Source organism: Lacerta agilis, chromosome 12, assembly GCF_009819535.1.
Source record: "Lacerta agilis isolate rLacAgi1 chromosome 12, rLacAgi1.pri, whole genome shotgun sequence".
Classification (NCBI taxonomy): Eukaryota; Metazoa; Chordata; class Lepidosauria; order Squamata; family Lacertidae; genus Lacerta; species Lacerta agilis.
In genome coordinates this window covers 19,608,492-19,623,698 of record NC_046323.1, presented here as the reverse complement: position 1 = coordinate 19,623,698, position 15,207 = coordinate 19,608,492, and the positions used below count along the sequence as shown (strand labels likewise).

General features: G+C 38.6%; 2 protein-coding genes across 6 annotated transcripts in view; one reads left to right on the top strand and one right to left on the bottom strand.

Annotated features, from left to right (window-relative positions):
* PLCL2 (phospholipase C like 2) overlaps nt 1–15,207 on the top strand; it is an 81,940-nt gene that overhangs the window by 60,147 nt on the left and 6,586 nt on the right. For all 4 annotated transcript variants that reach the window (XM_033166085.1, XM_033166084.1, XM_033166083.1 and 1 more), the window contains exons 4-6: nt 1,189–1,392; nt 10,883–10,958; nt 14,369–14,478. In XM_033166085.1, coding sequence (XP_033021976.1) covers nt 1,189–1,392; nt 10,883–10,958; nt 14,369–14,478 — 390 coding nt within the window. The remainder of the gene's footprint in view (nt 1–1,188; nt 1,393–10,882; nt 10,959–14,368; nt 14,479–15,207) is intronic.
* The window catches only part of TBC1D5 (TBC1 domain family member 5), a 289,347-nt gene continuing 276,496 nt past the window's right edge, over nt 2,357–15,207 (bottom strand). The window contains exons 23-24 of one of the 2 annotated variants that reach the window (XR_004427683.1): nt 3,474–3,561; nt 2,357–2,437 (exon numbers count right to left, since the gene is read on the bottom strand). Coding sequence is in view for 1 of the 2 variants with exons in the window: in XM_033166096.1 (XP_033021987.1) it covers nt 3,550–3,561 (12 nt within the window). In the remaining variant the exon portion in view is untranslated. Of the gene's footprint in view, nt 2,438–3,388; nt 3,562–15,207 lie in introns of those variants that run through there. The other variant, XM_033166096.1, reaches the window with a different exon arrangement.

The window sequence follows — 15,207 nt, the reverse complement described above, 5'->3', positions numbered from 1 at the left end:
TAAGTTTCCAAATCCCTATATTAAATTGTTGCCGAGGCAAGACCTTCCATATCCTCAGCATTTCCATCTTGTTTTGTGCACTGTCGTGTCAAGTAGGTTGCTGTTATCACAGTTTGGTACTAATCAAGTACTAATATTAGGTACCGGTATTTTGTTTAATATTAAGTTATTCTATCTAGGGTAATAATTCCTGCCTAGGTTTCGTTTTACCTTGTTAAAGGATGAATTGAAGATTCAAGTGAATTGAAATTGATTCACTAACACTGGGCAGGATCAACAGATCTTGACCTGCATCAAAGACATAATAATACAGCACAGGGTTGGGGTTGGGGTGGAACTCTGAAGTGTAATGTAAATGACCCATGATCACTTAACTCCTAGAGAGAAAAAGTTTGCATGACAATATTGATGACTGAAAGATTTTCAAGTAAAGAGCATGGCCTGGAAGTCACAGTGACATGTTGACTGTTTCTCTGCAGGAAGGAGAAATTATTACAGTGGTGCCTCGCAAGACGAAATTAATTCATTCCGCGAGTCGTTTCGTATTGCGAAAAATTCGTCTTGCGAAGCACGACCATAGGAATGCATAGGAATTTAATTCCCATAGGAATGCATTGAAATTTTCGTCTTGCGAAGCACGACCATAGAAAAATTTGTCTTGCGAGTCACCTAAACATCGCAAAACCCTTTCGTCTAGTGAGTTTTTTGTTGTGCGAGGCATTCGTCTTGCGAGGTACCACTGTATTGTCAACTGCAGCTGAAAAGTGGGGTTACTTTAGAATGTAGAAGTATTCTAAAGCATATCTGCATAATTTTAATTCTGGATAACTACTGCAAGCCTTGTTGGTACCTTAATTACTTAGAAAGTTGATGTTTCTGCAGAACATGGCTACAGATATGGGGTGTTTTATTTTAGTAGCTACTGTTGTTTAGTCATCTTAGTCATGTTCAACTCTCCATGACCCCATGAACCAGAGCATGCCTTGGAAACTCTCACTTTCTTCTCAAAGCTTCTCCTTTTTTATGTCCATGGAGTTTTCTTGGCAAAATACTGGAGTGGGTTGCCAGTTCCTTCTCCATTGGTAGCTATTAGGATTGTACAATGAGGTTGAAATATCTTAAACTAAAGATAACTGAGATTCAAATTGTGTATAATTGAAATATAACTTATTCCTTCCTTTTCAACAGAATGCAGTGGTTTTATTCAAAGAGCTGTGTGGCCTCTCTCCTGTAGCAAACCTCATGCAATGCATTCTGGCGGTATCTACACGCTTGGTGAGATCTGATAACACACCCTTGGTTGTAATGAATCTCAGCGAACAGTATCCCGTTATGGAATTGCAAGGAATCATTCCAGAAGTTTTGAAAAAAATTGTAACAGCATATGAAACAGTGAGTAGCCTTTAATAAACACATTTTTAACAATATATTACTTTCAAAATATTAATCTAACCTTCTCCCCCACCCTGCCAAATCACGTGGATGGAAGATCATTTGCATGAATGCAGAGGGTATAACAATGTTTTTGTATGAAACTGTAGAGATAATAACACACGAACTGTGGCCTGTGTGAGTCATTGTTAGCAAAAAGAACATTTGCTTGATGTGTATGTGTATCTGATGCTATACTCTCTCTCTCTCTCTCTCTCTCTCTCTCTCTCTCTCTCTGTGTGTGTGTGTGTGTGTGTGTTATATTGCTATGCAATTTTATACCAAACTGTAGCCTTGTTTTTAGTCTGAGGGGGAAAAGAAAATGGTTGTGTTTTAAGGGTTTAGTTTTATTACAAAAATGTGAATCACATTAGGTTTCAATACCTGGTTCAGTTCAATTTTTAGAAACTTCTTTACAAGCTTTTTAAAAATATATATTTTTATTTGCTTTTCTGTTTTATCATATCAACCCATACTGTGTTACAGTCATACACAGGATAATAAGAAAGAAAGAAATACATAAAAATAAGACATACAGTATATATGTATATCAATGATAACATCTTATTTCTCCAATTTATTTGACTGTTATAAACCTTAACTTTTATTCCCCTTCCTCTCTTTCCTTGGTTTCCTAACTGCTATCTTTTCAACTGTGTTGTCTTACTCTACTAAGTTGTTTTCATTACCTTATATTATCCCACGTAGTAACCTCTACTGCTGAGTATTTTTTTGTCAGCCTGTTATGATTATTTTCTTGTTACAATATTTTTCCATATAATCTATATATAATGTCCAGTTCTCTTTTAAAATTTTATCATCTTTATTTCTTATTCTATTTGTCATGCTGACAAGTTCTATATATTCTAGTATTTTAAGGTGCCATTCCTCTTGTGATGGTACTTTGTCTGTTCTCCACTTTTGTGCTGTGGTCACTTAAAAACAACAACCAAGCTTTAACACCTTGTATATGTTTCAGAACATGTGTTTTAAAGCTAGATGTATCCTGAAATTCATAAAAAATGTGAATATTTTATTACTTAGGCTGCCTAGCAAATACAATTATAGCTATTAAATTATACAGCACATGAAAAAGGGAAACACTTGAGAACTGTTACTTAGCAAGCTAAAATGAAACATCTCCCATTATATTTCCCCAAACTTGGTTCCCTTCTCAGTGAGTTCTGTCTTTATTGAACAAATGGACTTTGAGAGTAGCTCATTCCATTTTCACATTAGGACTATAAGAAGAGCTTATAGTCTTCTTGTGGAACCATCTGATCCATGATACTGTTCCAGGGGCATGGGGGAACCTGCAGAGCAGATGGGGTGATGATGGTTGCAGAAGCTGTGGGGTGGAGGGGGAGTTAGCAAAACTGGCTTCCCTCCCCCATTCTGCTAACCATTTCCTTTTGTTGGTGGATAGACAAAGTTGCATTAGCCCCATTACCTTCACCACGAGCTGATGACGGGACTCAGACAGGGATGAGGATATTTTTGCAATATGCAAAAAAAATCAGTTTAATCTTTGCCCTTAGAACATTAATTTTTCTAAGCATTTTGTTGAGACTAGAAACTGTGATGCAGTAGGTGCACATTTGCCTAGCTTTTAGACAAAAAAATGTCATAGGAAACTCAGTACAAAAGCTATTTCAAAACTTAGCAGCGGAGGGCCGCCACATTGAAAGTTAAACGTTGCTGCTATAAAACTATACTTGTAGTTTTTCGTATGTAGCAGGAAGCATTGGAATATGTCATTAGGAATTGGTCAAGAGAACGTGATTTGGTAGGATATGTATATATGTAAGGGGCAAGGAAAGCCTCTATTTGCAAGCAATGCTGCAAATGTATTGCATGTAAATCATAGTGATGTTTACGGCAGAATTATGTCGCACTCTTCTCAAATTAAATAAGAATAGAAACCCTTTTTACTTTTGTGCTGCATAGCTAGTTTATAACTTGTGTTTTAGCATGCTGCAGCCTTTGCTCTGCAATAGAGTGAAAACATGGGCATTTCCTTATGGAATGTTTTAAAAACAAACCTTGGTTTCCATGGTGAGTGCATGGGCTATCTCTGATTTACATTGTTTTCTTCATTCTCAGTATGCTTCGTGGTTATCATGGATGTTTCTGAAAGTACAACAGTTCCTGGGTCAATGCATCTCAGATAAATATACTAATTTAATATTTAACATTTCTTTGTCAGAAATACCTCCCTTACCATAAAAAATTAGAGCAAACATTTACACTGGTAACTGAAGTAATCCTCTCTCTAGTTTAGTATTTAAAATTTATTTTTGCACTATGAGTAACTAGAGAGCTCAATATATTTGTTCATTAACCTACAAAAGGGTGTAAGCTCTCTCCATTTAAAATACTAGCCAATATCAGAGTAATTTAAAATGACAAAATACTACAGGGAATTGAGGCATTATAGAATGAAAATGTGTTGTGTGTTAAAGGAGAAATTTATAATTATTAAAGAACTAGTGTCAAGTGAGCAAGCATTTTCAGTTAATTAAGATGTCCCTGGATAGTTGTTAAGATTATACATTTTCCTCATAAAAATAAAAAGCATGATACAATTTTTTCAAAATCAGTGTACATTATTGCCTGTAAATGGTTGGGTTTGCATTTGGGAATTCCCCCCAGGCTATTCTGCTGTGGACTAATGGAGAAGTTGCTAATTATTTCAGTGGAGAGTTGAGCCTGAACCCACATGGATGTATTTATAGTATTTATGTATTTATAGTAAGTGGAGAGATGCTAGAACCATAAGTTACAGAACAGGAACATTGCTATATCTAGTTGAATGCATAACATTCTTGAAACAAGCATGAGGCCCCTTGATTAATATACAGTGGTACCTCGGTTTATGAACAGTCCGGTTTAAGAACCTTTCGGTTTACAAATTCTGCAAGACTGGAAATAGTGTCCCGGTTTTAGAACTTTACCTTGGTCTAAGAATGGAATCTGAATGGTGGAAGGGCACTGGCGGTGTGAGGCCTCATTAGGAAAAGTGTGTTTCAGTTTAAGAACGGACTTCTGGAAAGGATTAAGTTTGTAAACCGAGGTACCACTGCACTCTTTTGGGCAACTTGATTGAACGACTGAAGGATTTGGCACACCAAATCTGGGAATCAAGACTGTAACCAACCTGGAATTGACAACATAGCTCCACCCCCAAACTAGATTAAACATGAATGGTTCTATGTTCAGTTCCTACTGTAGGTTCATTATGGCAACTGATGAGTTGCAATGAGACAAAATTGTTGTACAATATTGGTTTCTCCCTCTCACCATGGGATTAGTAACACCTAATGTCCTGCATTTCCCTGAAACCCTAAGAAGAAAATGCTTTCCTTTAGCTAAAAGTTCTGATATAATGGGCAATGTAATTATGAGGTATAAGGGGATAATACAAAAACATATTTATTACACTTTTGGTGCAAGGAAATGAGACCCCCCCCCCAGGTTAGATTACATTGTGAAATACATGGAGAGATATTTTGTGACAGATCCAAAGAGTACTTAGGAATTGTGAATAGGACTGGATAGCTGGGATCCAAAAGGGGGATATGAGAGAGGAATCCACATGTGCAGACAGAGTTTTGCTTTCTTTTTGATGTAACCATTCCAAATAAGGATAAGGAAGGAAGGATAAGGAATAATTTATTGGCCAAGTACATTTTCCAACATACTTGGAACTTTGCTTCGGCTACATTGCAATGTAAACATACCTTATACAAACACTGTTCCACTCACAATACAATGACACTGCAAAGAAACCCACCCATAACTGGCCTCCCCTTCCGCTACACAACTACGAATTTAACAATTTAATGGCACAAGGGGAAAAACTGTTCCTGTGCCTGGCTGTTTTTGTGTATAAAGTCCTGTAGCGACGTCCAGATGGAAGTAGATCAAATAGATGATGACCGGGATGCAAAGGATCTGCAACAATTCCCTCTGCTCTCTTCCTGACTCGGGTAGCATAGAGTGTCTCTATTGAAGGCAAGCTAGCACCAATTACCTTTTCTGCAATTCTTACTGCTCTTTGGAGCCTTTTCTTGTCCATCTTGGAGGCTGTGCCGTACCAAGCAGTAATAGAATTACAGAGAACAGTTTCAATGACGCCTCTGTAAAATTGGATCAACACAAGTACATTTGCTGCTTTTAAAAACTGTGCAGTGGTTTCCCAGTTTGGCAGTGGGAGTTCTGTAGCAAAAAAAAAAAAAAAAAAAAAGCAGGCAAAACTTTCTTCGAATTCCCGTTCCCTCCTGCTGGTGAAAGCAAAAGTGGCTCCACTACCATAGTGTTTTGGGATTGAAAGGAATGGAACAGAATAGAAAGAATTGTGTGACTGTTTGCTCTAATCTCCTGTTCATTTTTGTTGTCCTTTTTTGAAAGTTCTACTAAAAAGGATATTACAGAGCTGGAAAAATCAGAAGAGGGCAACCAAAATGATTGTGGGATATGAGCAGTTTCCTTATGAGGGAGGGGTGCAATTGGAGTGTTCTAATGTTTTTTAAAAGTCTGTTGGGAGCCACCCAGAGTGGGTGGGGCAACCCAGTTAGTTAGATGGATGGCATACAAATAATAATAAAATGAGTAGTACCGGTAGTAGTAGTGGTAGTTTTATATATTATTTATTTCTCCTTCAAAATGCTAGAACTTGTAAGAAGATGGTTCTTTCTCCAGCACGGCTTTTGCTTTTTTATTTTTTAAAGTAGTTAAAGTAGGGAAAACACTTTTAGGCTGTTCCAGAGAGGTCAATAATGTTCTCTTCAAGCTTTGTCTACTTGTCTCGTAGATGAATAGCACCATGCAGTCCACAACGTACAAATATGATTTCTGTATTTGCGTTGTAGTGATAAATACATGGTTTTCAGACCAATTGGAAACACCAGACAGATTCTATTTCTTAAACCTTGTCCAAGCAGTCTTATATGGATGACAAGCACTTTATTGTAAACATAAGTAACACCCAGAAGATTTGTTTTCTTACAATGGCAATTTTGGACAGCACTTAAAGCAGTAGAAAGATCAATTACACTTCATTATAAATTGACTTTGATTGTCTGGGCCTAACCACAGCTGGTCAGTAATGAGGTTACTATTGATTGCCGTCTTGTTTGCCAGTTCTTATCCCTATGTGCTGTCACAGAGGTTGACGTAAAAAGCTGCTCTTAAGTGAAGGTCTATACTTCACCAATCCCAGAAGTTGTTATCATTGAAATTATAAGGTATACAAAGAAAGTAAAGTTTCAGAAAACATTTTGATAGCATGCATTAAACAAACTTAATAGCTATTGCCTATGTGTTATTGCCAACATAATTGTAGAGGTTATGAAATGCTACACATTTGCCAGAGTGGTAGGTATAATATCAGTGACCTTCTCCCAGGTAGTACTATTTCTGTAGTAACAACTTGTGAGCCTGCTCCTCTGGAAAAGCATTTAGTGAAGGCTTCTGACAAATCTTGAGGTTAGGTTAGGTTGGTGAGTCAGAAATGAAGCCCTACGACTCTGTAAAATGTTGAATAAACTAAGAACATTGCAGTTGTTTGGATACACTCGTATATTGATCTACAGTGAGAGCAGGTAACTTGCGGCTCTTCAGATGTTGTTGGACTACAAGCCGCCATGTAAGATCTTAATAAATGGCCTCGGTCCAGTATACCTGAAGGAGCATCTCCACCCCCATCATTCTGCCCGGACACTGAAGTCCAGTGCCGAGGGCCTTCTGGTGGTTCCCTCGCTGCGAGAAGCCAAGTTACAGGGAACCAGGCAGAGGGCCTTCTCGGTAGTGGCACCCGCCCTGTGGAACGCCCTCCCACCGGATGTCAAAGAGTATTTATTTATTTATTTATTATCTGTTTTCATGTGATCTGACAAGTGTCACTATCTGATAAATAGTATTTTAAATCTTCTCTCCATAGTTAAATTGTTGCCTTGTTTGGTGGGTTAGTGTAAATCCCTTACTAGATGTGCTGGAACCATCACAATTTGATACATGTATAGATCCTGAGGCCCGATTAACACTTAAGACATTCTTAACTTCTTGAGACATTGCAAATCTGTACATAATTTTTAGTTCTGCAGTCTCGTCATTAGGATAGACGTTAAAGCAGGCTTCCTCAAACTCAGCTCTCCCGATGTTTTGAGACTACAATTCCCATCATCCCTGACCACTGGTCCTGCTAGCTAGGGATCATGGGAGTTGTAGGCCTAAAACATCTGGCGGGCCGAGGATTACCTTCATATTATCTCTCTTAGTAAAGTTGCATAACTGCTCATGCCTAACTATCCGCCTAAGTTCCCAATGGACAAATTCTTACTTGAGCTGCCTAATTCCCAGGTCCTGATGAAGCTCTCATAGCTAGATGTGACCCCAAGCCAATTAATGTATTTCAGAAAGGCTGTGCCCATATTTCCACAGAATATGGACTGTGTATTTTCTCACAATGTTAATGTTTTGGGTAACATTTGAAGTGCAGCTCCATGTATACACCACTCAAGTGGCTCTAGTAGACAGTGGGAACTCAAGGACTCGCAGTCACTGAGTTCTGTTTATTTTGAGTTCTCTTTATTTTGAGTTCTTATCACAGTTCCATGAAAAATGGAAATAAATAAACCCTGTATTTCTAATGACAAAAGAATTCTAAAGGACAAAGAGTGATAAAAAAGACCGGATAGACACTAAGAAAAAGCTGGATAACTGTTTTTTACATCAATACTGAGTGTTAAGTTAGCACTATTTAAAAGTTGCTTTTACTTGTCAGATTCAACCACTTAACGTGACCTACTTTGCTAATTCAACTTTTAGTATAACAGTGTATTGGGTGAAAGAAATTCTTAAAGTAAAATCAAACCCTAAGGCAAGTAGCTTTCACCCTACAAGACTGAACTACACAATTTTGGATTCATCCTTAGTGACCCGTCTGTCGTTTTAACTTCTTCTGCATGTCCCTTAAAAACCCCAAAACCCTCCTTACTAAGCTTGTATGTTGATTGCCATTATATTACCACTAAAAGCTTTTCATGCAATCACATTTTAAGATGTGTCCCATTTCACTTTCTCATTGGAATTGTTTATGGTTGGACCTTCTTGGGCTCCTTTCCACAATCGTATATACCTTGCAATGGAATCCTACAGGGGTCGGCAAAGTTTTTGTGGCTTGGGCCGGTTCATGGTCCCGCAGACACCGCAGTGGGCTGGAGTGCACGCACACATGCGCAAACGCTATTTCTGGCACGGAGGAGGTGTGCACAGCTTCCCATTGGCTGCAGGAGCTTCCTGCAGCCAATGGGAAGCCGGCCAGCATTGCAGAAGGCGGTCTTTGCTCTGCTCCGTGCTGGTTTAGCTCGGCGCACAGGAGCCAACCAAGCGGGCGGCGGGAGTCCCCAAGCAGGCAACCGGGGGGGGGCATGGGCCGGTTAAACGACCCCCATGGGCCTTAGGTTGCTAAATCCTGGCTTGTTTGGAAGCTACTAACTACAGTTTCCAGTTCACAGGAAACTATGGTTAACTGGTTCCAAGACTTGTTTCTGCACTTTCCCCAAGGGAGGAACAAAGGGGCTGCATATCCTGGTTTATTTAGTCATTATTCGATCGGGGCAATTGGACAATTTGTTCTGGAGCTGGGTGAAGCAGGAAAATATGCCATGACAGAAGAAGGCAACAAGCTAGAATAAAGCTAAAGTAAATGAACTCCACTGAGGGGAGGTAATGAAAAACAGGTTTTTGAATGTGCTCCAACAACCCTGAAAGCGAGACACTGATATAATGAGTAAATGATAATCTGAAAACAAAAAGAGGAGTACAAATGATTTCTTTCTGCTATTGGATTTTCTGTATTTTGGAGATGGATCACATTAACTTGACAACCAGCTGAAGATATTGCTATAAGGTATTGCTTATTGCCATATATTGAAGACTTGTTGCTGTATTGAATCTTCAGAAAACCATCACTAACAGAACGCTGGGATGGCTTCAGAGTTTGTCATGCTTAGAGTAAACCAACTGAAATCAATGGGATGTAATGGGTTTACTGAAAGCATTTCAAAGCCCTTTATCATTAAACTTGTGACTTTATGAGCCAAATTTTTAAATCGGTTGGTGGGCTCAGGATATACAATCTAGCACAGGGCATGGTACAATTTCCCCCCTGCTTATTTGATGTTACTGCTTTTATTAAATGTTTCTTGAGGAGTTTTAAAATAATTTAAAGATAATTTGCCTGTGCATTATTTATAAAATGTATGGGTTGCATGATCTTTTGCCCCTTATTTATAAGAGAGTAACTGAGACCGGGCTATCTTTTGGGAGTATGGAGACTATGAAACTATATGAAGTTGACCTCACCTGGCTTGGAGATGTTTCTGCAGTGTTGTGGCAGTTCTCCTCTTTAGTGAAAACTGTTTCAACTCATCAGTGCAGTGCTATGGTAGTGACATTTCCCTGGCCTCCTTGCTGTTTGCTAGGCAGTGGATATGTGAGGAAATATTTGACAGATCTCAGGCCCTGTTCGACTGCATTTTGTTCCGACAAGCAGTACTTTGCAAGATTCAGGATTGTGGACTTTTATGTATCCACACTGGGCCAATTTAAACTCTAGCCATGAAATCAATGTTCATTGTTGCTTCTGGGATTTGTGGGTTGAAATATATATACAGCATGTTCTCATGGAAGTATTCCAAAAGGAGCAACCTATGCAATTTATTGCAAAACTACACCTGTAAATCTGTAGAATCCACAAACCCTCACACACAATTAACACGGCAAATTCTGACACTTTGAAATACCTGTTAGTAAAGAAGGATTACTCGGCAGATTAGCAAATAAACAAGTGAGTACAAATAACAGCCCTGTGAACATGTTTTCCTTAGGGAGGCAATTATTATAGAAACTTGTACATTCACATATGATCGAATTCCTAGAACAAATGTGAACTTTTCAAAGGTACTTTGAATCTCTGAGAAAAGTGGGGTATAAATCTAAATAAACAGCTTTTTTAAAAAAGTAATGCATTAGTGTCCATAGGCTCCAACTCATAGGGCTGACGTGTCTTCAGCCCCCCAAGTCTGTTGGGATGGGACTGAGCCCCCCCCCCCCAAGCTTGAGGGGTCAGGCCTCGCGGCATGTGTTGCACATGTGGCTGCGCCCCCAAGGTTGGACAGAACCTGGTGCCTCTGGTACTATCACCAGCAGTGTAGTAATCTGAGAATGTTACAATACAAAGTTTAGAGAGGAGCCACAGCTCTGTAGCAGAGTTTTGTCCCGTTTTAATCTCTAGCAATTTCAATTGAGAAAAGAGCTCGGGTAGGGAAATATGTTCTGCCTGAGAAATGGCCAGTTCATGCAGGCTGTGGGTCTGGATTGGCCAGTGCTCTGACTTCTAGCTTTCATTGCTCATTTTCTCATTGCTCAAGTTATTCTCTTGTTACAGATGATTCAGACTATCAAGACTCTGATAGAAAATGCAGATAACGTATATGAAAAAATAGTCCAGTGCCAAAAAGCAGGTAAGGACACAACTCTGTTTTTATTCAGCATTCTGCAATGGGTTAACATATTCTACTAAAAATGTAAAAATAGTCGCACATCAATATATTATATAACCAACATGATTCAACAGATGAATTTAAATTACTTACTTTTTGGTTTTTGTGTTAAAGATTTTAGGAGTTACGTTTCTTTGATACATGGAACATTGCAGCTGATTATTCTGTTCTTTCATTTTTCATTTCAATTTACAGTGAGTAAAAAAACTTACTTTTTGGCTGAGTGAAACGTTTTGGCAAGTGATTTGCCAAAGGTCTCACATTAGCCTTAACTTGGAAAAGAATCAAGATTTGCCTCAGTCTGCCAATGCCAAATTCTAAAAGCGTTAACTGGAACAAGAATTAAATGAGCAGCTTCCACCTGACAGGGAAGTTTAATAGCATTTAAAATCACATATAATATTTATAATACATAGTATACAGCTTCCCTGTCTCAATTATTTCCATCTTTTATTTGACAATGAAATAGTGAAAATATAGTGTGCTGGCAGGATTTCTCTAAGGATGGATTTATGCCATTTGGAAGCAATATATATACAGTGGTGCCCCGCTAGACGAAAATAATTCATTCTACGAATCTTTTCGTCTAGCGGTTTTTTCTTCTAGCGAAGCGGCAATGTAAACCGCGGTTTTCGCTAGACGAAAAAAACCCTGAAAAAAATCGTCTTGCGAGGCAGCCCCATAGACTTTTTCGTCTTGCGGGGCAGCCTCCCGCTAGACGAATGCCTTCGTCCAGCGAGTTTTTTGTCTAGCGAGGCATTCGACTAGCGGGGCACCACTGTATAGTGGTGTGCGTTGCGAGCCAGGGGATCTCACAGTTATAGGTCATTTAATTTCTACCTAGATTTGTTTGTAAAGCAGAAAGTAATACATGTCTTACATGTGTATTTACATTTCTTAGGACCAGATAGGAATGCATTTTTTGCAGTTGAGTTGAACAGAGGAAGATTTAATTATCAAAGTGCTGGAGATTAAAGTGCAATTGATATCATTGAATTTATCACAAAGAAAACAAAGATGTTTTTGTTGGTCTAAACAGCATAAGAAGCTTTTTAGTTAAAATTCTTTCTTCCTGTCTGATGAATTGTCTAGGAAGGTTGTGGTCTTTAACCTTTACCTGTGAGTAAGCCCATTGGGTGGTATTCAGTACTAGTCCTACTCAGAGTAGATGCATTGAGGTTAATGGACATGAACTTAGAAATTCATTAATTTAAGTGGTTCTACTCTTGAGTAGGAACCCATTGAACTTAGCAGAGTAGGCAGGCACAGGTTTGCACTGCTAAAAGTATCAGTGGAATTACTTACTACCCCAACTAAGCAGTCTGATTAGCACATGCATTTTGGAGGTGGTGTTCTGCATTCATGGGACCATTTCTTTGTGTCGGCGTGAAGAATGTTGTGGTCCTTATACACTGAAGCTCCTAGGGACAGCTTCATAAGACGGCTGTGATTTACGATGTTTCTGCAACATGTTCTAGTGCATTAGTCTTGTATTAGTTTGTTTTGCGATGCTTTCCCAAGAAGGATTATAGCTTTTGTTAACAAAAGTACAATGAAAACAAACCATTTCAGAGATTCATAGAGTTGGAAGGGACCATGAGAGTCATCTAGTCCAACTCCCTGTGATGCAAGAACCTTTTACCCAACGTGGGACTCAAAACTCATGACCCTGAGATTAAGACTGAGCTATTGTTTGTGCTATAAAAAGTTACAGTATTCCACCAGGATGTTATGGGATGTGAACTGATTGGAGGTGAAGCAAAATTTTTGCGTGCACAATCATAATAAATGGGCAATAGAAAGGATGTCTGATCGTACTAATAATGTAGACTGTTTCCATTCCCAGGCATTTTCAGTAAGACGTGTGGCAAACTGTTGATTCAAGTAGTTACGGCATGGAGCACAAAAGCCTTCAGTGCTGAAGTTGAGTTGGGGAAGTGGTGGATGCAATTGTTGAACTGGGTGTGCGTGTGAAGTCTGACTTACTCCATGGCTCAGGTTCTGATTTAGCAAGCCACTGTAAATGGTTCAATATTAACCTATCAAATATTTGTATTAATAAGTAACCTTGGTCTGGCTGATAAACCTCCAGTGTTTAGTTATCCTTATGTTTGTTTTGTGGAAAAAAAAATGTTGTGCAAAAAAACACAACTTGTTGGATATTTTTTGCACTGCATTTAATTATGGCCAAGTCGTCTTTTATGAAGGAGTAAAGAGAAATGGTAGATGAATATTTTTGACATAGCATCCTGATTTTGCAAATTCTTTCAGGAAGCAACAACCTTGACTTGCATTTTTAGTCCCACAAAAACATGGGGGTGTAACTTTGTTTGCAGTGGAATTGTCCCATGGGCTGTGTATCTTTGTATATGCATATGCATGAGTCTACATAGATCTCTACTAATTTTTTTAGGTAAAAGGTACAATAGTTTTATCTTTGCTGTAGAAGTATGTGTGTGTTTGTGTTGCCCCACCTCAGACTTCAGATGGAGGCTCACACGAGTGAATCTTCTTCCATACAAAGCAATTCCACATAAAAAAACCTAGGTCAGGTAGAACAATTGTAGCCTAGTCATCTCCCTGACAAGTTAATACTTTTATAAATAGTATTTTAAAAAGTGATTTCTCAGTGTCCTAAAGTGGTATCCTCAGCTCATCAACCAGGTAAAGCCATCTGCCTAGAGCTATTATTCTGTTTCTTTGCATCAGAAAGATACTCTCCCTGTTAAGACTTCCATTTCTTTTTTATATATGTTGTTTTATCGACAGTATTCATTGCAGCAGTAATACTCTTTAGCCGAATGGCAGCCTTCTAGTGTGTTTCCTGGGGCAATTTATCATTCATGCCGTTTGACTATTTTGCCTTTTAGAACCTTTCTAGACACTGCATTGAAACTTTCAAGAATACAGTTCTAAAGGGGAAAATATTTTAGTTATTTATAAGAGCCCTGAGATGGCCCTTTCTTTATTTGCTTTCCTCTTTTGAAATTGCAAAGATTTGTAAGTCACTGTGTTTCAGAATTAATGAACTGTCATTAACTGACACCTTGTTTAGTTGGGAGAAACCAAGCGTAATACATCCAGTATGTATTAATGCAAAAATAGTTAATGAACTATCATGTTGCATTGCTTAAGAGAGGCAGCACCAGGTGAACCTCCCTAGACCCTTGTGAAAATGAGATTATACTCAGTTGTGATCCCTGTTATTTTGTGTGCTCTCTCACACATTAATTTAGAACAAATAAATCATTGTGCTAAAGCAAATCTTACATGACTTAATATATAGTTGGCAGAGATTTCTTGTATAAGGTATCGCTTCATTTTCTTCATATTCTCTTAGGTCAGTTTTGTTTTGTTTTTCCTTCCCCCAGCGATGGAGTTCCATGAGAACTTACAAAGTATAGGAGCCAAGGAAGGTTTAAAGGAGAGAAAGCTACAAAAAGCAGTGGAGAGCTTTACCTGGAATATTACAATCTTAAAGGTATGTCTTTTTAAAGTTGAATACACTATACCAAGTGTGATTCCATTGAATACAAAGTTCGATGATAGTTAAAATGGAAATGCTGTCCTCTTGTTGAATTTACAGAAACGTGTGTCTTGGATATGAGCAGTATAGCATCACCCTTTATTAGTTAGATGCAGCTGGAATACTTGTCTAGTTTTAGCCATCAAAGACGTAAAGGATGGAGAACATCTGGCTCTCCAGATGTTGCTGGACTATCAGCTCCTGTCATCACTGGCCTTGATATCTGGGGCTGACAGGAGTTGGAGTCCAACAGCAACAGATTCTGTGACAGGCAGCAACTCTCCAGGGTCTCAACAAGAGGTCTTTCACATTGATGTGTTTAGCTGACCTTAGCTGGAGATTATGCAAATGGAAAAGTGATGAAATGAATGCAATGCAGTGAAAATCAGTGTGGGCAGAGGCGCTATTGGGGACAGGGGCTCCTAGGTGTCAGGTGCGAAGTAGCACTAATCTGCAAGGATGAAGATCTACAGATAATCTTCAGGATTTTCTGAGCAAGCAATTCCTGAAGTCTCCTTTGCATTCAGGGCGCAACCTTAGCATCAGCCCAACTCTTCTTTATTTTATTTTATTTTTTATAAGATTTTATTATTTTCTACATTAAACAACAAATACATCAAACAGGTACAATTGGCAAAAAAACAGAAGAAAAACACAACATACACATTAAAACAGCAATAACAG